At 44.4% G+C, this 27,889-nt stretch overlaps 1 protein-coding gene across 1 annotated transcript; it reads right to left on the bottom strand.

Annotated features, from left to right (window-relative positions):
- Window positions 1–61: 61 nt before the first annotated feature.
- LOC128050355 (prostaglandin E2 omega-hydroxylase CYP4F21-like) lies at window positions 62–27,889 on the bottom strand. The gene is given in 12 exon segments (XM_052642589.1): window positions 62–239; window positions 631–713; window positions 901–965; window positions 1,061–1,194; window positions 3,797–3,926; window positions 4,108–4,174; window positions 19,565–19,835; window positions 20,262–20,383; window positions 22,741–22,868; window positions 22,962–23,015; window positions 25,754–25,898; window positions 27,692–27,889. Coding segments are annotated over 12 exon segments (1,575 nt in total).

The following is a 27,889-nucleotide window of genomic DNA, read 5'->3' as shown; positions in this document are numbered from 1 at the left end:
CTTGGAATCTGCGGTGAGGTGTCTATGGTCATGGCGGATCTCAGGCCAGAAGGTGGGTGTGTCATTGCTGCCCTGTGCTCAGCAGCTCCATCCGCAGCCAAAGTCCGCCCTCAGCGCGCAGGATCAGCTCTGGCTTCCGGCGAGGCTCCTCCTCATCTGGCAGGACGCGGAACCGCAGTAGTGTGAGCGCCAGGACCACCTTCATCTCTGTCATGGCGAATGTCTGCCCGATGCAGTTCCTGTGGGCAAGATCAGGGGCTCTGACTGCACCCGGAACCCTCATCTGGGCCCCATAGCACCTGGCCCACAACTTACACGCACAGTGGTAGAGAGGGAAGCTAACCGTGCCAGGAACCCCTGCGTGGGCTTGCATATTCCCAGACCCTTGCCCACACTCCAGTCCTGAACTCAGACCAGAACACAGGGAAACCGGCCCCTCAGCACACTGTGGACCCCTTCTTGTGCCCTCCCACCATTCCCTAGGTCCTTGCCATTATGTCTGGGGGAGGGGAGGGAAGCACAGTCTTAAATGTTCCCCCTTCCTGGTCCCTACAGTTAAGCCTGGAATCTTAGTCCCAGATCCCTGCCTCCCACTACTCCATCGTCACCTCAAATGCCCAATGCTCTCACCTGGGACCCGCTGAGAAGGGGATAAAAGCCAGAGGTGACCTCCCCTTGATGTTTTCTGGCTCGAAGCGCAAGGGGTCATAGACCTGGGGGCAAGACAAGACAGGGTTTCTGGGTGGTATCTCCCAGAACATCCATCCTTAGAGAGGCGGATGTGTGTATAATGGGATGGAGGTGATGTCTGATTGGCCAATCAGAATTCTGTAGTTGCCCTTGGGTCCCCCAAAGGGAATGGACAGGGATGATAGAGGTATGGCGTGGCGGAGGCATCACCTCAGGGTCTGGCCACACAGATGGGTTGTGGTGGGTCCCGAAAATGCTGATGAGGCAGATAACACCTGTGGAAGAGGAGGGAGCAGTCAGAATTAGGTTCAACCTGCCTGATGGGCCCCCTTTCTAACCAGGAGCCTCATTCCATAGTCATTGTGAGCACCTTTGGGGATGACCCGGCCATCTGGAAGCATGATGTCCTGGGTACAGCGGCGGGAGATGACCGTGACTGGGGGGTGCAACCGCAGACTCTCCTTGATGCACATGGTCAGGAAGGGCAACTGAGCCAGATCGTCCCTAAGGAAACCCCATGACAATCATCCAGGGAGCAAAAATAGACATGCCACCCTCCAGCACTCCTACTGCCCCATAAGATCCCTTCTGTTTATTACATAATCACAGATGGATCAAATAGTGCCAAACCCATTATGCTGTATACATTAAATATGTACAACTTTTTCTTTGTCCATCAAAGCTCAATAAGATGGTTCCTAAAAAGAAAGAAAAATCACAGAAGTAGCCACATATTTTTAGAAGCTTTTCTAAGCAAAACATCAAAGAACCAACCAAAAAGAAACTTTACTTATTTGTTTCAAAGTGAAATATTCTTTATGGTAAGAGAAAAATCAAAAGGCAAATGAGAAAGAAATAAAAAGTCAGATTCAATGTTTACTCTTATTTATAAACAGCACTAGGGATACTAGCTAATGAGCTTAGAAGGGGGGAAAAGAGAGAAATGCCATTTGAAACATGGGGGTAAATGTGTTATTTTTGGCAGATAGTCGTTTTATACTTAGAAAACAAGAGAGTTCACTGGCAAAAGTGAAAGTGAGAGTTGCATCCGACTCTTTGTGATACAGTCCATGGAATTCTCCAGGCCAGAATACTGGAGTGGGTAGCCTTTCCCTTCTCCAGCGGATCTTCCCAACCCAGGGATCGAACCCAGGTCTCCCGCATTGTAGGGAGATTCTTTACCAGCTGAACCACAAGGGAAGCCCAAGAATACCAGAGTGGGTAGACTTTCCCTTCTCCAGCGAATCTTCCCAACACAGGAATCAAACTGGGGTCACCTGCATTGCAGGCAGATTCTTTACCAACTGAGCTATCAGGGAAGCAACTCACTGGAAATCTTGTACAAATAATGAAGATAAGACCCAGTAAGGGGACTGAATTCTTTTTCTTTATCCCCTTAATTTTGTGTGGTGATTTAAATTCTCAATAGCTGATATAGTTAGCTAGTTCCAAATCGGAAAACCACAAAACACCACCTCATGCCTCAGTATCACTCATTTTCCTTCCTCACAGTTTGACTAGTGGTTATTTTTTTTATGTATCCTTCCAGGAGTACTTTTTTGCATTAATAATTATGCAGTATCATGCTGTATACCATACACATTGCTCTGTATCTTTTTCATGTAACAGTGTGTCAAACTTTTCTTGTACATCTCTTGGGACTTGTGTCCAAAATAAGGCTTTTCCTACTCTGGAGCTATAAAATAATTTCCCCTGGTTTCTTCTAGAGCCTTTAAGACTCCTTTATTTTATTATTTTCTGAAAAAAATATTTATTTGTTTGGTTTCAGCAGATCTTAGTTGCATCAGATCTTTGTTGTGTCAGGTGGGATCTTTCACTGGGCCCATGGACTCTTTAGCTGCATGTGGGCTTAGTTGCTACTGTGCACATGGGATCTTAGTTCCCTGACCAGCGATCAAACCTAAGTCTCCTGCATTTCAAGGTGAATTCTTAACCACTGGACCACTAGGGATGTCCCAAGGCTCTTTTATTTTTTATTTTAACTCTTTGATTAGTGTATATGTTATTTTCTGAAAAGACATAAGATCATGTTGAATTAACCTTTTTCCATGTAGCTGTCCAGTTGTTACAAGAGTTTTTATTATAAATGATCTTTCTTTGTCCTGTTGGTATAAGACCATATCTAGCACTTACTATGTTCACTGGGCAAGATTTATACCCATAAATTATTAGTTTTTTTTTTTAGAAATAATATAATAGATGAGAGAAAAATGGTGATGATATAAAATATCTGGAAGACATGTGAATGTCTATATTCCAAATGAGCTTATAAATGTTTCTCAATCCAGATAGACTATGATTCACCATAGGAACAAGAGGTACCTAAGGGTTTGTTTAGCAAAAGCTGCCTAAGATCTCTATGCTAAAATTTTAGACTCTATTAAAAGCCTAAAGATTATATGAATATCTAAAAATGGATATCCATTCCACACTCTGGAATAGCATGTTAATATTACTAAGTAATCTGTTTTCCACAAGCCTATCATATCAAACCCCAGCCTGGTCCATGCACACTGGGAGTGTCCTGACCTGGGACTATCTCTCATCAAGCTGGAAGATCCTGGAAGGCAAAAACTGGGACTGGTCCTTCCTGAATTTCCAGGACACACAATGAGGTGGGGAGAATTGGAGATGGCATAGAACTGGGGAGAGGGAGGCAGTTTTGCAGTGTTTCCTAAATGGGGAATGGATGGAAGAAGATGCAGATAGTCCTGGAAAGGAGTTGAATGACTTTAGTCCTCAGGTGTTCCTTTTAAATCCTGGACTAAATAATATGAGGAATTAAGATATGAGGAAATAGAATGAAGATTTTTGAAAACATGTGACTTCAGAGAGAAAAGTAAAGAAGTGGAGGGAAAGTTCATTTACTGAATAGGCGCTCACTGGTATCATCTGCCCTCACACATTGTTGCTAGTTAGTGCAGGACTTTCTGTCCTCCAAACCTGCAAACTTTTCCCAGACCCTGTTTCTGGAATCTTCTCACATTCCTACTAAGAAATAAAGACAAAATCCACAAGAATATTTTCACTCTTCCAAAGCCAGGAAGCAGGGGATCAGAAAAAGGCCACAAAGACTTGCACTTACCATTCAATCTCTTTAGACTCACGGTCCTTCAGGAGCTCTTGCACCTCCTGCCGGCAGCGTTCCTGGTATTCTGGGTGTTTTGCAAGGTTGTACAGGACCCAAGAGAGGCCACTGGCTGTGGTGTCATGGCCTGAGGAGTATGCAGAGAGGCTTGGATCTCTGGCCTACTTCAGCACTAGTGTGGACAAAACCCTCACCTTAAGGCCCATGGGGGGATGGGGAGGGATGGCGTGATCCAGTGTCCACTCGCCAAGTTCCTGGGCTGGGGGAGAGACCTATCCCTCTGTGTAGTTACACACTGGGACCCTCACCTTCAAACATGAAGGTGTCAGCTTCAGCTCGGATGTCTTCATCTGATAATCCCTTCCCATCTTCATCCTGGAGAGAAAGCAAGATTCCCAGATTCACACAAGTTCTGAGAGTCCCCGAGCCTAAACTGAGACAATCTCTGAAGCTCCATTATCCATCTAGAAACCCAAGCTCAACCTGAAGTCCTAGACCTCCTTTGCTCAGTACCACCAGATGCCCCACCCACAGACTTCCTCCTTGAACTCTTTGCCTCCTGTGGCATCCATGGTAAAGGGAATCAATGATCCATAAATATTTTCATGTTTCTACATGATGTAACCTGGGTTACAGGATGACTGATGACAAGTTTACCTTAGAAGTAGAGATTAAAACCCATTCCTAATGCCTCCTGGAGATAAGGAATGGGTTGTACACCTGTAGAACATCCAGTCTTTGCCTTCTCAGTGAAAAGGTTCTTATTAAGCTCCAAAACAACTTCTCATCTCTGCTCTGCTCTTGTCTATTCTTCTCTCCTCTTCACTATTTTCCCTTCCCCTCTACTCCCCTCCCTTCCCTTCCCTCCTCTCTCTTTTTCCTTCTCCCTTCCCTCCTCGAACACAGGAACGAAGGAGAAGTCCTGTGTATGTTCCAAATTTCAAAAACTGGAAGTAAAACCACTACAATATTGTAAAGTAATTAGCCTCCAATTAAAATAAATAAGTTGGGGGGGGGGGCAGTCCTAAGATGGTGGGTGAATAGGACAGGGAGACCACTTTCTCCTCCACAAATTCATCAAAAGATCATTTGAATGCTGAGAAAATTCTAAAAAACAACTTCTGAATGCTGGTGGAGGACACCAGGCACCCAGAAAAGCAGCCCATTCTCTTTGAAAGGAGGTAGGACACACACACACAAAGACAAAAAGAGAGACAAAAGAGTTAGGGATGGAGACCCATCCTGGGGTGGGAGTCATGAAGGAGGAGAAGTTTCCAAACACCAGGAAACCCTCTCACTGGCAGGTCTGTGGGGAGTTTCGGAATCTCAGAGGGCAACATAACCAGGAGGAAAAAAGAAAAAACAACCCACAGAATACACACCTAACCACAACTCCCAGTGGAGAAGTAGCCCAGATGCTTGTGCCTGCCAGCAGCAAGGGGGGCTGAACAGGGAGGCACGGGTTGCATGCTTAGGGTAAGGACTGGGCCTGAATGCCCTGGGGATAATCTGAGGGACCTAACTTGAGATAGCAAACCAAACTGTGGGTTAACCAGAGAGAGGAAAAAAAAAAAAAAAACAGAGAGAGAGAGAGAAATTTCTCGTGAAAAGCTCTATCCTAAGGCACAGCCTGGTCCACTCACAGAACAAAGGATTGAGTGAATAACAGGGGAGAGCTAGCTGGTTGCAGAGCGGCCCCTCCCCCGGTTGCTAACAAAGTCTTCCTGGGATCCTGGACAGTTGATGTCTGCCAGGAGGGTCACAGCCTAAGATCAGCTCTGCAGAGGAGACACATGGCACACCTGAGATGGTGCTCTCGCTGTGCACCCAGGAAACTGAGCGGCTGAGACTGGGGAGGTGATGAGACGCACCACACACATGAGACAGTGCACTCGCCAAGCATCTGGTCACCTGAGCTGCTTGGACCTGGGAAGGACACAAAATGCAGGCCCAACCAAGTCTGTGCCTTGAGTACCTGAGAACCTAAATATGAGCAGCTTAGACCTGGGAAGTGGATGCAGCCCAGGGCCTTCTTTGGACAGTTCTGCTGCAGAACAACCTGGAGCCTGAGCAGTGTAGACCAGGAAAGCACACGTGCCGTGAGTGGGGGCAAACCCAGTGTGGCTCAGACACGGCGAGCACTCCCCACACATGCCAGTGATATTTGCTTGCAGTGTTCATCTCTTCCCACAGCACAACTGAACAAGTGAGCCTACATAAATGAACACCTTAGCCCCCTTGTATTAGGGTGGAAATTAGACACTGAAGAGACTTGCAAACAGAGGAAGCCAAAAGAAACAAAGAAGAGGGAATTGCTTTGGAAGTGACAGGTGCAACAGATTAAAACCCTGTATTTAGCACTGACTACATTGGAAGGGGCCTATGGACCTTGAGAAGAAGTATAAGCTGGAACAAGGAACTATCAGAAACTGAACTGACCCCATACTGCCCTCAACAGCTCCAGAGAAATTCCTAGATATTTTTTATTATTATCATTTAAAAGTGTTTTTATTTTTAAGTTCTTTATTAGTCCTTTAATTTTCATTTTTATAACCTACTATTACCTTGCAAAAAGACCCTATTTTTAAAGCAAATTTCATATATATATATATTTTATAATTTTTGTGATTTTTTAAATATTATATTTTTGAGAGTTTAACTTCTACTCTAGATTTTTAATCTTTGCTTTTTGGTATTTGTTATCAATTTTGTACCTTTAAGAATCTAATCTTCAGTACCCATTTTTACTTAGAAGTGTGATTACTGGCTTGATTGCTCTCTCCCCTTTTGACTCTCCTTTCTCTCCCCCAGGTCACCTCTATCTCCTCCCTCCCCCTTCTCTACCTGAATCTGTGAATCTCTTTGGGTGTTCTGGGCTGTGGAAAACACTTAGGGCATGATTACTGGCTACATTTGTCTCTCTCCTTTTGACTCCCCCTCTTCTTTTGGTCACCTCCATCTCCTTCTTCCCTCTTCCCTTCTCTATGTAACTGTGAACCTCTCTGAGTGTTCTAGACTGTGGAGAACACATAGGGAATTGATTACTGGCTATATTGCTCTTGCCCCTTTTGATTCCCCCTCTTCTCCTCCTGGTCACCTCTATCTCCCTTCTCCCCCTTCTATTCTCCATGTAACTCTGTGAACCATGTAACTCTGTGAACCATGTAACTCTGGGTGTCCCTCACTGTGGAGAATCTTTTACCATTAACCTAGATGTTTCATCATTGGTGCTGTATGGATGGAGAAGTCTTGAGGCTACTGCAAGAATAAGACTGAAAGCCAGAGGCAGGAGGCTTAAGTCCAAAACTTGAGAACACCAGAAAACTCCTGACTCCAGGGAACATTAACCAACAAGAGCTCATCCAAAGCCTCTATACCTACACTGAAACCAAACTCCACCCAAGAGCCAACAAGTTTCAGAGCAAGACATACCAAGCTAATTCTACAACAATGCAGGAACATAACTCTGAGCATTAAAATACAGGTGGCCAAAAGTCACACCAAACTCATATACATCTCAAAACTCACTACTGAACACTTCATTGCACTCCAGAGAGAAGAGATATAGCTCCACCTACCAGAACCCGATGCAAGCTCCCCTAACCAGGAAACCTTGACAAGCCACTCGTCCAACCCCATCCACAGGGAGGAACCTCTACAATAAGGAGGAACCACAAACTTCCAGCATACAGAAAAGCCACCCCAAACACAGCAATCTAAACAAGATGAAAAGGCAGAGAAATATTCAGCAGGTTAAGGAACAGGATAAAAGCCCACCAAACCAAACAAAAGAGGAGGAGATAGGGAGTCTACCTGATAAAGAATTCAAAATAATGATAGTGAAAATGATCCAAAATCTTGAAAACAAAATGGAGTTACAGATAAATAGACTAGAGACAAGGACTGAGAAGATGCAAGAAAGGTTTAACAAGGACCAGGAAGAAACAAAGAAGAGTCAATCAATAATTAATAAGGCAATAAGTGAGATCAAAAGCACTCTGGAGGGAATCAACAGTAGAGCAACTGAGGCAGAAGATAGGATAAGTGAGGTGGAAGATAGAATGGTGGAAATAAATGAAGCAGAGAGGAAAAAAAAAAAAGAATTTAAAGAAATGAGGACAATCTCAGAGACCTCTGGGACAATGTTAAATGTCCCAACATTCGAATCATAGGAGCCCCAGGAGAAGAAGACAAAAAGAAAGACCATGAGAAAATACTTGAGGAGATAATAGTTGGAAACTTCCCTAAAATAGGGAAGGAAATAGCCACCTAAATCCAAGAAACCCAGAGGGTCCCAAACAGGATAAACCCAAGGCAATACACCCAAGACACATATTAATCAAATTAACAAAGATCAAACACAAAGAACAACTATTAAAAGCAGCAAGGGAAAAGCAACAAATAACACACAAGGGGATTCCCATAAGGATAACAGCTGATCTTTCAATAGAAACTCTTCAGGACAGAAGGGAATGGCAGGACATACTTAAAGTGACAAAAGAGAAAGACATACAACCCAGATTACTGTACCCAGCAAGGATCTCATTCAAATATGAAGGAGAAATCAAAACCTTTACAGACAAGCAAAAGCTGAGAGAATTCAGCACCACCAACCCAGCTCTCCAACAAATGCTAAAGGATCTTCTCTAGACAGGAAACACAGAAAGGGTGTATAAACTCTAATCCAAAACAATAAAGTATATGGCAGTGGAATGATACTTATCAATAATTACCTTAAATGTAAATGGGTTGAATGCCCCAACCAAAAGACAAAGACTGGCTGAATGGATACAAAAACAAGACCCCATATATGCTGTCTGCAAGAGACCCACCTCAAAACAAGGGACACATACAGACTGAAAGTGAAAGGCTGGAAAAAGGTATTTCATGCAAATGGAGACCAAAAGAAAGTAGGAGTAGCAATATGCATATCAAATAAAATAGACTTTGAAATCAAGGCTGTGAAAAGAGACAAAGAAGGCCACTACATAGTGATCAAAGAATCAATCCAAGAAGAAGATATAACAATTATAAATATATATGCACCAACATAGGAGAACCACAATATGTAAGGCAAATGCTAACAAGTATGAAAGGGGAAATTAACAGTAACACAATAATAGTGGCAGACTTTAATACCCCAATCACACCTATGGATAGATCAACTACACAGAAAATGATACAATGGACCAGTTAGACCTAAATGATATCTATAGACATTTCACCCCCAAACAATGAGTTTCACCTTTTTCTCAAGTTCACACGGAACCTTCTCCAGGATAGATCACATCCTGGGCCATAAATGTAGCCTTGGTAAATTCAAAAAAATTGAAATCATTTCAAGCATCTTTTCTGATCACAATGTGGTAAGATTAGATGTCAACTACAGGGGAAAAAAGTATTAACATACAAACATATGGAGGCTAAACAACACACTTCTGAATAACCAACAAATCACAGAAGAAATAAAAAAGAAATAAAAATATGCATAGAAACGAATGAAAATGAAAACACAACAACCCCAAACCTATGGGATTCAGTAAAAGCAGTGCTAGGGGAAGGTTCATAGCAATACAAGCTTACCTCAAGAAACAACAGAAAAATCAAATAAATAACCTAACTACACCTAATGCAACTAGAAAAAGAAGAAATGAAGAACCCCAAGGTTAGCAGAAGGAAAGAAATCATAAAAATTAGGGCAGAAATAAATGAAAAAGAAACAAAGGAAACTATAGCAAAAATCAACAAAACGAAAAGCTGGTTCTTTGAGAAGATAAATAAAATAAACAAACCATTAGCCAGACTCATCAAGTAAAAAAGCGAGAAGAATCAAATAAAAAAAATAGAAATGAAAACGGAGAAATCACAACAGATGACAGAAATACAAAGGATCATAACAGACTACTATCAGCAACTATATGCCAGTAATATGGACATTTTGGAAGAAATGGACAAATTCTTAGAAGAGTATAACTTTCCAAACCTGAACCAGGAAGAATAGAAAATCTTAACAGACCTATCTGGGGAAGGAAATGGCAACCCACTTCAGTATTTTGCCTAGAGAATCCTGTGGACAGAGGAGCCTGGTGGTCTGCTGTCCATAGGGTCACATAGAGTCGGACATGACTGAAGTGACGTAGCATGCATGCATGTATTGGAGAAGGAAATGGCAACCCACTCCAGTATTCTTGCCTGGAGAATCCCATGGATAGAGGAGCCTGGTGGGCTGTCGTCTATGGGGTCGCACAGAGTCAGACACAACTGAAGTGACTTAGCAGCAACAGAAGAAACAGACCTATCACAAGCACAGAAGTCAAAACTGTAATCAGAAACATTCCACCAAACAAAAGCCCAGGATGAGATGGCTTTACAGGTGAATTCTACCAAAAATTTAGAGAAAAGCTAACACCTATCCTACTCAAACTCTTCCAGAAAATTGCAGGGGAAGGTAAGCTGCCAAACTCATTCTATGAGGCCACCATCACCCTAATACCAAAATCAGAGAAAGATGCCACAAAAAAAGAAAACTACAGGCCAGTATCATTGATGAACATAGATGCAAAAATCCTCAACAAAATTCTAGCAAACAGAATCCAACAACATATTAAAAAGATCATACACTTGGGTCCTAAGAAGGTGGAGGAATAGGATGGGGAGACCACTTTCTCCCCAACAAATTCACGAAAAGAACATTTGAAAGCTGAGTAGATTCCACAAAACAACTTCTGAATGCTGGCAGAGGACATCAGGCACCCAGAAAAGCAGCTCATTGTCTTCAAAAGATTATGTGTCCAACGGTAACTCTAAGAGGAGAAGCAGTGCAGATGCCTGCATCCACCACTAGCAAGAGGGGGCTGGGCAGGGAGGCATGGGCTGCATTGCTTAGAGTAAGGACCGGGCCTTAATGCCCTGAGGGCAATCTGAGGGAACTAACTTGAGATAGCAAACCAGACTGTGGGATAGCTATCCTGTGAAAAGCCCTAACCTAAGACACCACCCGGAGAAGGCAATGGCACCCCACTCCAGTACTCTTGCCTGGAAAATCCCATGGGCGGAGGAGCCTGGTGGGCTGTAGTCCATGGGGTCGCTAAGAGTCGGACATGACTGAGTGACTTCACTTTCACCCTTCACTTTCATGCATTGGAGAAGGAAATGGCAACCCACTCCAGTGTTCTTGCCTGGAGAATCCCAGGAATGGGGAAGCCTGATGGGCTGCCGTCTATGGGGTTGCACAGAGTCGGACACGACTGAAGTGACTTAGCAGCAGCAGCAGCAAGACACCACCAGGCCCGCTCACAGAACAAAGGACTGAGCAGAGCTAGCCGGCAGTGGACTGGCCCATCCCCCACTGGAGACAGGCAGGTGAGGGCAGCCAGAGCCAGAAGGGGGCAATCGTGGCCCCAGAGAGGGATCATCTACCAAACTGCAAGCAGGCTTCGTTGCTAACCAAGACTTCTTGGTATTCTGGATGGTCAACATCCACTGGGAAGGTCGCAGCCAGAAATCAGCTTCCCAGAAGAGACACACGGCGCACCTGAAAAGGTGCGCCAGTTGTACACCCAGAAAACCAAGCGGCAGGGATGGGGGAGGCGATAAGTTGCAGCGACTGTGTTTGCCAAGCACCTGGTCACCTGAGCTGCTCGGACCTGGGAAGGGCACAAAACTCAGGCCCAAACGAGTCTGCACCTTTCTGGAGTACCTGAGTACCTGAACCTGAGAGGCTTAGACCTGGGAAGTGCATACAACCCAGGGCCAGCCTCAGACAGTTTCCAGCAGAGCAACCCAGAGCCTAAGCAGTGTAGAGAGGGAAAGCACACACGCCGTGAGTGGGAGCAAACCCAGTGTGGCTGAGACATTGTGAGCACACGACACTGTTATTTGTTTGCAATGTTCTTCCTTCCCCACAGCACGACTGAACAAGTGAGCCTAAAAAAGTGTCCACCACCACCCCCTTGTGTCAGGGTGGAAATTAGACACTGAAGAGACCAGCAAACAGAAGCAGCTAAATCAAACAGAGGGAACTGCCTTGGAAGTGACAGGCGCAATAGATTAAAACCCTGTAGTTAGCACCAACCACCTAGGAAGGGGCCTATAGATCTTGAGAAGTATAAGCCGGATCAAGGAATTATCTGAAAATGAGTCAACCCCACACTGTCCACAACACCAGAGAAAGTCCTAGATATATTTTTACTATTATCATTCTTTAAATTAAAAATTTTTAAGTCCTCTATTACTCCTTTAATTTTTATTTTTATAACCTACTACTACTTTTCAAAAAAAAAGAGACCCTATCTTTTAAAGCAAACTTCATATATAAATATTTTATAACTTTTTTGACTTTTTTCTTTAATATTGTATTTTCGAGAATCTAACCTCTACTATAGATTTTTAATCTTTGCTTATTGATATTTGTTATCAATTGTGTACCTTTAAGAACCCAATCTTCAGTACCCATTTTTCCTTGGGAGTGAGATTACTGGTTTGATTGTTCACTCCCTCTCTGGACTCTCCTTTTCTCCACCAGGTCTCCTCTATCTCCTCCCTCCCCGTTCTCTTCTGTACTCAACTTTGAATCTCTTTGTGTGTTCTTGGCTGTGGAGAACACTTAGGGAACTGATTACTGGCTGGATCTCTCTCTACTTTGATTCCAGCCTTTATCCTGCTGGCCACCTCTGTCTCCTTCCTCCCTCTTCTCTTCTCTGTGTACCTCCGTGAACATCTCTGAGCGGTCCAGACTGTGGAGAGCACATAGGGAATTGATTACTGGCTAGCTTGCCCTCGCCCTATTTGATTTCCCCTCTTCTCCTCCTGGTCACCGCTATCTCCCTTCTCCCTCTACTCTTCTCCATGTAACTCTGTAAACCTCTCTGGGAGTCCCTCACTGTGGAGAAACTTTTCATCTTTAACTTAGATGTTTTATCATTGGTGCTGTGCAGATGGAGACGTCTTGAGGCTACTGTAAGAATAAGACTGAAAACAAGAGGCTTATGTCCAAATCCTGAGAACACCAGAGAACTCCTGACTCCAGGGAACATTAATTGGTAGGAGCTCATGAAAGGCCTTTATACCTACACTGAAACCAAGCACCACCCAAGGGCCAACAAGTTCCAGAGCAAGACATACCACGCAAATTCTCCAGCAACACAGGAACATAGCCCTGAGCTTCAATATACAGGCTGCCCAAAGTCACACCAAACCCATTGACATCTCATAACTCATTACTGGACACTTCATTGCACTCCAGAGAGAATAAATCCAGCTCCACCCACCAGAACAGCGACACAAGCTTCCCTAACCAGGAAACCATGACAAGCCACCTGTCCAACCCTACCCACAGTGAGGAACCTCCACAATAAAGAGGAACCACAGACTGCCAGAATACAGAAAGGCCACCCCAAACACAGAAATATAAACAAGATGAAGAGACAGAGGAATACCCAGCAGGTAAAGGAACAGGATAAATGCCCACCAAACCAAACCAAAGAGGAATCTACCTGATAAAGAATTCCAAATAATGATAGTGAAAATGATCCAATATCTTGAAAACAAAATGGAGTTACACATAAATAGCCTGGAGAAAAGGATTGAGAAGATGCAAGAACGGTTTAACAAGGACCTAGAAGAAAAAAAAAGAGTCGATATATGATGAAAATGCAATAAACAAGATAAAAAACACTCTGGAGGGAGCCAAAGTTGAATAACGGAGGCAGAAGATAGGATAAGTGAGGTAGAAGATAGAATGGTGGAAATAAATGAAACAGAGAGGAAAAAATAAAAACGAATTTAAAGAAATGAGGACAACCCCAGAGACCTCTGCAACAATGTTAAATGCCCAAACATTCAAATCATAGGAGTCCTAGAAAAAGAAGACAAAAAGAAAGACCATGAGAAAATACTTGAGGAAATAATAGTTGAAAACTTCCTTAAAATGGGGAAGGAAATCACCCAAGTTCAAGAAACCCAGAGAGTCCCAAACAGGATAAACCCAAGGCAAAACACCCCAAGACACATATTAATCAAATTAACAAAGATCAAACACAAAGAACAATTATTAAAAGCAGCAAGGGAAAAGCAACAAATAACACACAAGGGGATTCCCATAAGGATAACAGCTGACCTTTCAATAGAAACTCTTCAGGCCAGGAGTGAATGGTAGGAAATACTTAAAGTGATGAAAGAAAATAACCTACAGCCCAGACTACTGTACCCAGGAAGGATCTCATTCAAGTATGAAGGAGAAATCAAAAGCTTTATAGACAAGCAAAAGCTGAGAGAATTCAGCATCACCAAACCAGCTCTCCAACAAATGCTAGAGGATCTTCTCTAGACAGGAAACACAGAAAGGGTGTGTAGACTAGAACCCAAACAATGAAGTAAATGGCAACAGGATCATACTTATCAATAATTACCTTAAATGGAAATGGGTTGAATGCCCCAACCAAGAGACAAAGACTGGCTGAATGGATACAAAAACAAGACCCTTATACATGTTGTCTAAAAGAGACCCACCTCGAAACAAGGGACACATACAGACTGAAAGTGAAGGGCTGGAAAAAGATATTCCATGCAAACAGAGACCAAAAGAAAGCAGGAGTGGCAATACTCATATTCGATAAAATAGACTTTAAAACAAAGGCTGTGAAAAGACAAAGAAGGACACTACCTAATGATCAAAGGATCAATTCAAGAAGATATAACAATTATAAATATATATGCACCCAACATAGGAGCACCGCAATATGTAAGACAAATGCTCACAAGTATGAAAGGGGAAATTAACAATAACACAATAATAGTGGGAGACTTTAATACCCCACTCACACCTATGGATAGATCAACTAAACAGAAAATTAACAAGGAAACACAAACTTTAAATGATACAACCGACCAGTTAGACCTGATTGATATCTATAGGACATTTCACCCCCAAACAATGAATTTCACATTTTTCTCAAGTTCACACGGAACCTTCTCCAGGATAGATCACATCCTGGGCCATAAATCTAGCCTTGGTGAATTCCAAAAAACTGAAATCATTTCAAGCATCTTTTCTGACCACAATGCATTAAGATTAGATGTCAATTACAGGAGAAAAACTGTTAAAAATCCCAACATATGGAGGCTGAACAACACGCTGGTGAATAAACAACAAATCCAGAACAAATCAAAAAGGAAATCAGAATATGCATAGAAACGAATGAAAATGAAAACACCACAACCCCAAACCTGTGAGACAGTGTAAAAACAGTGCTAAGGGGAAGGTTCATAGCAATACAGGCATACCTCAAGAAACAAGGAAAAAGTCAAATAAAAACCTAACTCTACACCTGAAGCAACTAGAAAAGGAAACAATGAAGAACCCTAGGGTTAGTAGAAGGAAAGAAATATTAACAACCAGGGCAGAAATAAATGCAAAAGAAACCATAGCAAAAATCAACAAAGCAAAAGCTGGTTCTTTGAGAAGATAAATAAAATTGACAAACCATTAGCCAGACTCATCAAGACACAAAGGGAGAAAAATCAAATCAATAAATTAGAAATGAAAATGGAGAGATCACAACAGACAACACAGAAATACAAAGGATCATAAGAGACCACTATCAGCAACTATATGCCAATAAAATGGACAACTTGGAAGAAATGGACAAATTGTTAGAAAAGTACAACTTTCCAAAACTAAACCAGGAAGGAATAGAGACTCTTAACAGACCCATCATAAGGATGGAAATTGAAACTGTAATCAGAAATCTTCCAACAAACAAAAGCCCAGGACCAGATGGCTTCACAGCTGAATTTTACCAAAAATTTAGAGAAGAGCTAACACCTATCCTTCTCAAACTCTTCCAGAAAATTGCAGAGGAAGGTAAACTTCCAAACTCATTCTATGAGGCCACCATCACCCTAATACCAAAGCCTGACAAAGATGCCACAAAAAAATAAAACTGCAGGCCAATATCACTGATGAATATAGATGCAAAAATCTTTAACCAAAGTCTAGCAAACAAAATCCAACAACACATTAAAAAGATCATACATCATGACCAAGTGGGATTTATCCCAGGTGTGCAAGGATTCTTCAATATCCGCAAATCAATCAATGTAATACACCACATTAACAAATTGAAAAATAAAAGCCATATGATTATCTCAATAGATGCAGAGAAAGCCTTTGACAAAATTCAACATCCATTTATGCTAAAAACCCTCCAGAAAGCAGGAATAGAAGGAACATATCTCAACACAATAAAAGCTATAATGACAAACCCACAGCAAACATTATCCTCAATGGTGAATAATTGAAAGCATTTCCCCTAAAGTCAGGAACAAGACAAGGGTGCCCACTCTCATCACTACTATTCAACATAGTTTTGGAAGTTTTGGCCACAGCAATCAGAGCAGAAAAAGAAATGAAACGAATCCAAATTGGAAAAGAAGAAGTAAAACTCTCACTGTTTGCAGATGACATGATCTTCTAATAGAAAACCCTAAGGACCCTAAAGACTCCACCAGAAAATTACTAGAGCTAATCAATGAATATAGTAAAGTTGCAGGATATAAAATTAACAGAAATCCCTTGCATTCCTATACACTAACAATGAGAAAACAGAAAAAGAAATTAAGGAAACAATTCCATTCACCATTGCAATGAAAAGAATAACATACTTAGGAATATATCTACCTAAAGAAACAAAAAACCTATATATAGAAAACTATAAAACACTGGTGAAAGAAATCAAAGAGAACACTAATAGATGGAGAAATATACCGTGTTCATGGATTGGAAGAATAAATATAGTGAAACTGAGTATACTACCCAAAGCAATCTATAGATTCAATGCAATCCCTATCAAGCTACCAACGGTATTTTTCACAGAGCTAGAACAAATAATTTCACCATTTGTATGGAAATACAAAAAACCTCGAGTAGCCAAAGCAATCTTGAGAAAGAAGAATGGAACTGGAGGAATCAACCTGCCTGACTTCAGGCTCTACTGCAAAGCCACAGTCATCAAGACAGTATGGTACTGGCACAAAGACAGAAATATAGATCAATGGAACAAAACAGAAAGCCCAGAGATAAATCTACACACCTATGGACACCTTATCTTTAACAAAGTAGGCAAGAATATACAATGGAGAAAAGACAATGTCTTTAGCAAGTGGTGCTGGGAAAACTGATCAACCACTTGTAAAAGAATGAAACTAGAACACTTTCTAACACCGCACACAAAAATAAACTCAAAATGGATTAAAGATCTAAATGTAAGACCAGAAACTATAAAACTCCTAGAGGAGAATGTAGGCAAAACACTCTCTGACATAAATCACAGCAGGATCCTCTATGATCCACCTCCCAGAATATTGGAAATAAAAGCAAAAAGAAACAAACGGGACCTCTATAAAATTAAAAGTTTCTGCACAATGAAGGAAACTATAAGCAAGGTGAAAGTACAGCCTTCAGAATGGGAGAAAATAATAGCAAACAAAACAACTGACAAAGAATTAATCTCAATAATATACAAGCAACTCCTATAGCTCAATTCCAGAAAAATAAAAGACCCAATCAGAAAATGGGCCAAATATCTAAACAGACATTTCTCCAAAGGAGACATATAGATGGCTAACAAACACATGAAAAGATGTTCAACATCACTCATTATCAGAGAAATGCAAATCAAAACCACAATGAGGTACCGTTTCACACCGGTCAGAATGGTTGCTATCCAAAAGTCTACAAACAGTAAATCCTGGAGAGGGTGCAGAGAAAAGGGGACCCTCTTACTCTGTTGGTGGGAATGCAAACTAATACAGCATCTATAGAGAATAGTGAAGAGATTCCTTAAAAAAAACAGAACTGCCATTCAGTTCAGTTCAGTTCAGTCGCTCAGTCGTGTCCAACTCTTTGTGACCCCATGAATCGCAGCACGACAGGCCTCCCTGTCTATCACCAACTCCCGGAGTTCACTCAGACTCACGTCCATCGAGTCGGTGATGCCATCTAGCCATCTCATCCTCTGTCGTCTCCTTCTCCTCCTGCCCCCAATATCTCCCAGCATCAGGGTCTTTTCCAACGAGTCAACGCTTCACATGAGGTGGCCAAAGTATTGGAGTTTCTTTAGCATCAGTCCTTCTAATGAACACCTAGGACTGATCTCATTTAGAATGGACTGGTTGGATCTCCTTGCAATCCAAGGGACTCTCAAGAGTCTTCTCCAACACCACAGTTCAAAAGCATCAATTCTTCGGTGCTCAGCTTTCTTCACAGTCCAACTCTAACATCCATACATGCCCACTGGAAATACCATAGCCTTGACTAGACGGACCTTTGCTGGCAAAGTAATGCCTCTGCTTGTTGATATGCTATCTAGGTTGGTCATAATTTTCCTTCCAAGGAGTAAGCATCTTTTAATTGCCATATGATCCAGCAATCCCACTGCTGGGCATACACGCTGAGGAATCCAGATGTGAAAGTGACATGTGTACCCCATGTTCATCGCAGCACTGTTTACAATAGCTAGGAAATGGAAACAACCTAGATGTCCACCGGCAGACGAATGGATAAGAAAGCTGTGGTACATATACACAATGGAATATTATTCAGCTATTAAAAAGAATACATTTGAATCAGTTCTAATGAGGCGGATGAAACTGGAGCCTGTTATACAGAGTAAAGTAAGTCAGAAAGAAAAACTCCAATACAGTATATTAATGCATATTTATGGAATTTAGAAAGATGGTAATGATGACCTTATATACGAGACAGCAAAAGAGACACAGATGTGAAGAACAGACTTTTGGACTCTATGGGAGAAGGTGAGGGTGGGATGATTTGAGAGAATAGCATTGAAACATATACATCACCATATGTGAAATAGATTGCCAGTCCAGGTTCGATGCATGAGACAGGGTGCTCAAGGCTGATGCACTGGGATGACCCAGAGGGATGGGATGGGGTGGGAGGTGGGAAGAGGATTTAGGATGGGGAACACATGTACACCCATGGCTGATTCATGTGAATGTATGGCAAAAAACACTACAATATTGTAAAGTAATTAGCCTCCAATTAAAATAAATAAATTAATAAAAAAAAAACCCTGAAGGTATTTGTTCTGTAATGTCAAGCATGGCTACATGGGCAAATAAAGGAATCATGGAGATTTCAGAGGAATTTGGGAATGGGGGAGCAGAGATACCATTCTACTCTGGTTACTGTTACTGCTAAAAGTAATAAATGGATTCATATGATCCAGTATTCTGTATGTATACATGGATATATACAGTTTATTTCTGTAGTAGACTAACTTACTAATTGGGAAGGAGAGTAAAATCTCAAGCCTTCACAGTTTCAGACTTAGCAGTCCCCTGCAGGCTGCACCCCACATGGGCGTGTGTGTTAGTCTCTCAGTTCTGTCTGATTCTTTGCAACCCCATGGACTGAAGCCCACCAGGCTCTTCTGTCCATGGAATTCTATTGGCAAAAATACTGCAGTGGGTTGCCATTTCCTACTCCAGGGGCTCTTCCTGACCTAGGGATTGAACTTGGGCCTCCTGCACTGGAGGTGGATTCTTGACTGTGTGAGCCACCGGGGAAGTCCTGTGTATTCCACATGGTCATCTCTAAAACGTACCCCTAACCCAGCCCTTCTTTCAACAAGAATCTCACGTGGCTCCCCAGCACCCTCTGCATCCAGTTCAAGTTCTTTGATTAAATCAAGTTCCTAAGGCCTATACTGCTTCTTGAATTCAGATCCCAGAGGAGCCCACCTTGGTCAGCAGGAGTACATCGATAAAGTCCAAAGTCTTGGTCTTCTCCTTGACCTTGAGGAAGTCACCAATATCTTCCTTGGGGAGGGTGCAGCGCCGCTCCTGGATGACAGCACCTGTGAAGTTGTGCACCAGGCGGCAGGCCCTGCGGAAGCGCCACCCATCAGGGGTGAGGTAGTACAGGAAGTCCATGTGCAGGAAGATCTGCTGATATCATTTTGCCACAAGGGCACTGAGCTCCAAGATGGCAGCAATATAGTCACTGGGCTTCCTACAGGATGAGAGCATGAAAATGCAACAATTTAAAATATCTGATGTCTGAAATAAACTTTGAACAGAACCCTCTTCTTCTCAAACACCTTCCATGGCTCTCTGGAAAGCCCAGGAGATAGTTCTTATCCTCTTTGGTTTCAGAATGTTCTTAAGATATAAAGATACCCATGGCTCCATCCTTATCTCCAAGATGTCTCCTCACTATTGCACATACCGTGCTCCTCCTAGCCTCCTGGCCTTTATCAAACAGTTCTACCCACCTAAAAGGATGGCTTCTTCTCTTTCCCCTTCTTGTTCTTCAATGTCCAGATCTGACCCACCTCCTCCAAGAAGACCTTTCTGATTGTCTTGGTCAACCCTCCCTCACCCATCTACTCCCGTGGATCTGTGGCTCATGTTCCCCAGGCCCTTGGGTGAGACTCACTCCTGGCAATTGCTGTCGTAACTGAAGACGCATTTCTGCAGACTGTCCAGGGTCATGAGGCTGATATGTTCAAACATGTCCAGATGGGTGTGGCCCTCTGTGATCAGACGCTGCCACTTAGCCTGGACAGAGAAGGGGACACAGCTGATGCTGAGAACTGCCTCCCTGGTGCCCCTTCCTAACCCCAGATACCAAGATGCACTCCCTGGAGTCTGTCTCCTGGTCCGAGGCACCCACCCCCAGGGAGGACCAGGCTCATGTAGGAGTGAAAACTGTTACTATTAGGACATGAAGTCTCCATTACTGGGAGTCAGAAGATCTGGGTTTTGTAATCCTGATTCTACCCTCTACGCTTTATGTGCATGAGTGTGTGCTCAGTTACTCAGTTATGTCTGACGCTGTGTCTGATACTTTGGACTGTGGCCCCCCAGTCTCCTCTGTCCTTGGGATTTTTCAGGCAGGAATAGTATAGTGGGTTGCCATTTTCTCTGCTAGGGGGTGTTCCCAACTCAGGGATCAAACCCACATCTCCTGAGTCTCCAGCGTTGCAGGCGGATTCTTTACCTGTTGAGCCCATACTTTGTTCATCATTGGTCAACTTTTCATAAAGTTAAGTGCTAACAAATGTTGGTTTTCATAATTTTCATTGTTATAAGTTGATTAGGGAAATGATCCCTATGTTAACAGAGATAGTCCTCCATGAGCCCTGAGTACTCCTGCACTGTTTTTTTTTGGTTTTGCCAAAAAATTCTAAGACCCCTATGTTCTTTATCTGGGCCATTTCTCAGAGTTGTGTTTGTAGCAAACAATCTGCTTCTAACTGCTATAAATGCCACAGAGTTCCTAAAACTAATATTCCCTCCCCTGTGATATAACACACTATATGAGTAGACATCCACAGAAGCTCACCTGTGTTATTTGTATGAGATTTGGTGACTTGGAAGAAGAATGCAAACCAACAAGAAGCACATGCTGTTTGCTGTGCCAAGAGTAATAAACTGTCCTTTGTCTGTGACTTAGGAGTCTCATATATTCTGGCAGAATCCAAGAAACAGTGACAAGCTCCCTTATCGGCTTGCAAGTATGAAAAAAATCACAGGCACTTCACAAAAGTCTGTGCTCCAGTTCTTTACTTTCCTATGTATATATCAAAACCCTTTCAATGTAATTTTTCAGTAACTCTACTTGGAGGTGGAGCCTCTTTCACCATCCTTTGATTCTGAGCTGGCCTTGGACTTTCTTTGGTCAACAGACTGCGGTGAAAATGATGAGGTGATCATTCCAAATCTAGACCCCAAGGGGCACTGCAGCTTCCTCTCAGTCTTTTCATACCCTGCCTCTACCATGTGGACCAGCCTGAGATGCCTTTTGAAGGGAGAGAATCACATGAACGCAAGTCTATTTACCCTACCCGAGGTGATGCTAGATCAGCTTACAGCCAACCAAGCTTCAAACCTGTGAGAGGACTGACCCCAGACCAGCAATACTTCCTATCTGTATGGTCAGGCTGCCCAATACAGCTGTCCTCTTGTTCTCTGTACATCCCATGCTTGACCAGTCCCTGCTTCACCTACACCTTATTCACATTTCCTCTTACTCATGGAGCCTAATCAGTAAATGCTGACATACTTGCTCTCAGCCACAGATACACATGATGGGATATCACTCCTGGACTTTGCTTCAGACACATAAGATCCCTTTATCCATTAAACCACTGATGTGTGTCTGTGTTATTGACTCCAGCTCTTTCTTCAGTCTTGAGTCTTGCAGTGCTTCAGGGGACAGTCCAACACGCCAGACCCTCAGCTGATCACTGGTACATGAGTGGCCCCATCCACATCCAGAGAAACCACCCAACTGACTCACAGTCTCGCTGTAAGTACTAAACCCTTATTGTTTTCAAGTGATTCATTACTCAGAAATAACTACTCCCTGACACTCATATTCATTATTATCATCAAATATGTCTCAAGATTCTAAGGCCTTCTGTGAAGGTAAAACAGAAGCTAACACCTTCTGAGCATCTACTATGGGCCAGGGACGTGGCTCCATTATGATATCTTGAAAGTGAAAGTCATTCAGTTATGTACTGACTCTTTGTGACCCCATGGATTGTAGCCTGCCAGGCTCCCCTGTCCATGGAATTCTCCAGGCAAGAACATTGGAGAATGGCAACACTTGGTTGCCATTTTCTTCTCCAAGGGATCTTCCTGACCCAGGGGTTGAACCCAGGTCTCCTGCATTGCAGGCAGATTCTTTACCATCTGAGCCACCAGGGAAGCTCAGCTTGCAGGATATCTTGACCACCCTGCAAAGCAGGGATCATATTACACTCTTTACATAGCCAAGGACACTGAGGCTGAGAAAGGAAAAACAACGGACTCGAGGCAATCAGAAGAAGGAGAAATCCAGACAAGATGTCTCTGAGTCCCCATTGTCCCCAAGACTCCAGCTGGGACCCTGGGTTCAAGAGACTCACATGCATGATGTCAGCACTCTTGGTGAAAATCTTCATATAGGGCTTCAGGATGTTGAAGTGGAAGGCAGGTGTCAGCAGGCGACGGTGGCTGCTCCACTTGTCACCAGCACTCAGCAGGAGCCCATCCCCTAGAAGAGATAATCACGGGGAATGAGCAAAGAAAGAACCTTCCCCTGGGTCTCCAAGGTCATCCTCAACCCCCTTCACTCACAGTTACTCACCTAGCCAAGGCTTCAGAAAGTTGTAGAAGATCACATTCTTGGGTGCAATGGCAGCTGATATGAATGAGGACCATCAGGGACCAAGGAGAGGGGGAGAGGAGGGTCTTTTGGTGGGGAGTGGAGGCTCCCAGACAGGAATCTGCATTCCCCCTCCAAGCCCAACATAGCAGAACAGGACCGAGAGCACAGGAAGCTGGGAGGAGAGACCAGACCAGGCCGCAGTACAGAACAGAGCAAAGGCAGAGCCCATAGACACAATGTGCTTAGACACACCCCAACCTGACACATGACTGGACATTGCATCTTCTACCTCCCAAGCATAGTCCATCACTTTACAAAACACCTTTATGGGGACCTAGGACACCACATCTGCCCTAGCACTGACCCCTTCTGAGACATCTGACATGGTCCCATGTCTTAACAAATCCTAACAAGGCCACACCATGAATGACACAACATGACATGACAGAATGCTTTGCCATGGGCCTGAAGACAATCTAACGTGACCTCAGTGTGCCCCAGGTGGACTCCAGACAGGACTTGAATACACTGATGACACAGACCTGAACCAGGCAAAACTCAAACATCTACTAAACATCAGACAAGATTCACATAAGGTCTCAGGCATTTCTCAGAGTGATCCTAGAGTTCCAGACCTCAGACAAACATCCAGAAGTGACCAACTGGAGAACCAGGCAATCTCTAACAGCATCTCAGACAAGAACCAGAGAGGCTCCAAGATGCCTCAAATGTCCTTGGCCACAGATGAGCTCTAGACATGACTGAGAACATCTCTGAACTCAGATTTAAACATATACCAGGTATCACTAGGTATAACATACACTAACTGTGACCAGAATCCATGTAGAAACACACATCTGATCAGACATTGCCATTCAGCAGACATTGCACAGACATGACTGGAGAGCATACAGCTGGGATTCTGCAGTGGGAGACAGTGGCATCTTTGCCATGCCCCCCTCTGCCTGCATCCCGGTCACTTGTACAACTAGAGGCAACACAGAGACCATGGCGATGGGCAAGCTATGGCCAGGGAGGCATCTACCTGGAGCAAAGAGCACAGGCTTGATGCAGGTGGGGTGGAAGATGCGGATGATCGCGTGCCAGGGCCCCACCCACCAGCAGCACGCATCTCCATAGCTGCTGGCCAGGCCCTGTGTGTACAGGAGACCTTCCTCTGAGCTCTGAATCTGGAGAGGAACAAATAGGACCTAATTCGCACTTTTCTAGGCTGCCAGAGGGAAGGATCTGCAGGGCAGTGATCCAGAGCTGGGATGATGAATCACCTCCAGCAGCTGCTCCTCTGTCCACAGCCTCCTGCCACCCTCTGTCCCCTTATCCTCCATATATGATAATTGGGGTCCCTTGAGTTTAGGGATAGGAAGGGTCTTTCCCTGTTTGGATCCCAAACACCGTGTTCCCCTGACTTCTCTTCCATCACGATATTCCTGATAAGGACACTGAGGCTCTGAACGATGGAGTCTGTTGCCCACATTCTCTCAGACAATAAACCTGAGACATGTGCCAACATCTGTCTGAACCCAGGGTCTGTGTTCTTAACCATCAAATCACTCTGAGCCTCAAAACAACAGCTTAGAGGACCCTTAAACCATCTCCAAGACTGGGTACTCAGAGTTTCAGGGACACAGGAATGGGTCCTATGACACAGGCTAGGGAAATTAAAGGAAATCCTGTGTCTTTTCCTGAAAATGTTGTCAGTGAGCTCACTTTTCCATGGGGGTAGAGCTTGTTGGATTCAGTTTTACCAAGATGATAGGAAAGCCACCACAGAGGAACAGACAACTAAACAATGAAAACAGATTTCTTACATTATATAGACATGGATAGATCTGGGTCTGAAGATACCCCTCCTTGGATTTCATATAGTCACTTGATTCCTTTTCTTTCCATCCATCATACAGCATGGCATTTCTGCCACTAACAGCTGGAGGAGACTTCAGCAGCCAGAGAGAGCCAGGGCCCTTCTCATGTTCACTCTGCATTCTTGGGTCTGAACCCAGGTTTGTGTTACACGCTGCCTGTTCCCCTGCTTGCCTGGTCATCTGTCTGTGGATGGGAAGGGCAGGGGACAAGGGAAGAGAGCCAGGTTGGGGTGGAGTCTCCTCAGGAAGATTCCTGGCAACTGGAGAAGGAGGGCACTGATCTAGAAGTGGACCAGCTCCAAGATAGGGTAGAAGAAAGTGACCCACCCACCAGAGAGGTGGATGTCATGGGAATAGCAACTTCTATGTACACCAGCCATAAGCCGTCATTGCTTAGCACCTGGGGATAGGTGAGGACTGAGAGCAGGTCTGGCAGGGGACCTGGGATGTTATGGATGCCCATACATCACTCCATACTCTGTTTTAAAAACTTTCTGCTCATTGTTCCGGACCGAGTTCTAACTCCTCCTCCAGGAAGCCTTCCAGCATCCCCCAGAAGAGAACCTTGCTTCTTCTCTGGGTTTGCAGAGCTCATTTCCCTCTGGCAAATTCCTGACCACACCAGGTCACAGATCTCTCTGCCTGAATCTGAATCTTCATGTCCTGTCTTTTACCCAGGACACCAGGGTGGGGTGTAAATGGCAGTGAGAGGAAGGAGGAGGCTATGAGATGGCGGTGATCAATACATGAAGGAAAGAGGAAGATGGCAGAGAGAGGAGGGGGAGGGGGTTGGGGTCCTGTAGGGGCCACACGGAAGCTTGGCAGGGGTGGGGCTGGAAGCCCTGAGGTGTGTCATGGCACCCACCACCACCAGCTCTGCCTGGGTACCTGAGGCACTGGCAAAAGTCCGGATCAAGTCAGGGTGGCAGAAAATGACCAGGGGGATGATGGGGCCCATCCACATCAAGTAACCCTGAGGGTAGTTGGTCACCAGCTGAGTTACTTTGCTCAAGCCCTGCTCCGTCGGGGGGACCTGTAAGCAAGGTAAGGGCCATCACTTCACAGGAGAGTCCACTGAGGTGGACAGAGTGTGGGATCCTATACAGATGGAGGGAATCTCTGCTTCCTCCTTCCTTCTGGGGGAAGGAGGGACCTGGAGGCTGTCCAAGTCCCAAGGGTCTATCCCAAGGCACAGGGAGGAGATAGGCTCTCTGCCCACAGGGAGGCAGATCTTGGCTTGAGAAGACACATTTTTCTTGTCCTGGGACACAAAAAAGGAGATCCTCAGTGGGTAGCAGGGTGGGTAGCAGGGTGACTGGGCTTTGGTCCAACACTCTCCCATGTTTTTCCTGCTCCACTCGGCTTCTGATTTCTTGCACGGCAAGGGCTCTGCAGACCTCTGACCTTATAGCCCTGGCCATCCCCCAGGGACAACATGAACTCTGCCTGTTAACCAAAGGAGGAACATGGTCTTCACTGCTCAGGCTCGGTGCAGAGTGCATCCTGTCTGTTTCTCTGTGAGTTATGGGCATGCCTTTCAATTGTGCCATTTTCAAAAGCAGAAACTGATGCCATATCCCCTCAAAGGGGAAGAAGTGCACGTTGCCTCCTAGTGAAGCACCCTCTCCCTCACGATGCTCCATTCAAACCTGACAAATACCCTCAGGTACTCTAGGCAGGTGGCATAAAACGCTTTCACCTTTGTGACTTTCTCCCCTCTCCCAAGGCCCTAAGGTGAGAATTCAAAGCACTAGATGAGACTGGCCCAGAGAAGGAGCGTGGCTCAGCTGAAGTCACACAGAAGAGTGACTGAAACAGTCCCCACGGCCACGCCCTTGGAGGCAGAGAAGGCAGAACTGGAGAAGTTTGTAACATTCCTGCTGCTTCCAGGGCCCGCTGAGACCATTTGAAGATCTGGAACCTCAGCAAATCTTCGCAGTGAGCTTTGGACACCCTCCGCTGTGAACTTTGCATTAATGAATAGCAATTGCAATAAGTCCTCCCCCAAGTTGTAGTTCTCATCCCAGGCATGAAAGGAAAAGTTGTCTGGGAGATTGGGGGAGCTGAATATAATCCCTTTGACCTTGACTGAGGGAGATGATGGCAAGTTGATCACCTCAGTCATCAAGCATTTATTTTGAGCGTTTACATTGCTCCAGTCCTGGACTGGGCACTGTAGTGTCTGCTCCCCCAAACTATCATCAAATTGGGAAGTGGTTACTAAGTAATGGATGGTTACCCATTTCATTAATCATGAGTGGGGTCAAGTCATAAGTATCAGTCTGGGGTACAAGCTAGGAAGGTGTGGAGGTGGGGTAGGTCTAAGAAGGCTTCTGAAAGAGAAAGTGAGTAGCTGGCTTTATCTAGATTGGGCAACAGGCCCATTGGAACATCTTCGGGGGAGGGATGAGAGTTAAATTAGAGGAAGGGGTCCTGGAAAGGGGAGGAGGTGGGCAGCTGTGCTCCTGTAGGTGGGAATGGGGCAGTGGTAGTTATTTCCCTTAGGAAAGCTGTGGCTGAGAACAAGACACAAGGGTATGGGCCCTGTGCAGAGCAGATGCTGGATGGTGAATCTTATCAGGTGCATAATGTGTGGAAGTCAGGCAGGGAATGGACCCCAAAGCAGGCTAGGACTGGAAGGACAGGATGTGGAGAACGTCCCGATGGCAGAGTAAAGGAATGAATGAGTGAGGGAAGAGGGGGTTCCTTGGCTTCCCTGTCTTCTCTGCTGTCCTAGACCCCAGCCCAAACCTGAGCCCCATTCCTGACCTCCCAGGAAGTCCATCCACCTTGACTTCCCAGACTCAGTCTGCTGCCCACACTCACCAAGCCCAGGTGACCCAAGAACCAGTTACATTTTGGGGGCTGCGGGAAACATCGGAGGCGGCGAGAGTTGTTGTAGGAGGTGTAGGTCCAGGCCAGGACATGGGCCAGGAGCCAGGAGGCCCCTACCACCACCAGCAGCAGCCACGGGGAGGCTGCCACTGGCCCGAATCCCAGCCAGGACAGGCTCAGCTCTAGCAT

The sequence above is a fragment of the Budorcas taxicolor genome, chromosome 7, assembly GCF_023091745.1.
Source record: "Budorcas taxicolor isolate Tak-1 chromosome 7, Takin1.1, whole genome shotgun sequence".
Lineage (NCBI taxonomy): Eukaryota > Metazoa > Chordata > Mammalia > Artiodactyla > Bovidae > Budorcas > Budorcas taxicolor.
Note: the sequence above shows the minus strand (reverse complement) of the source record. Positions and strands in the feature narration are given on the sequence as shown.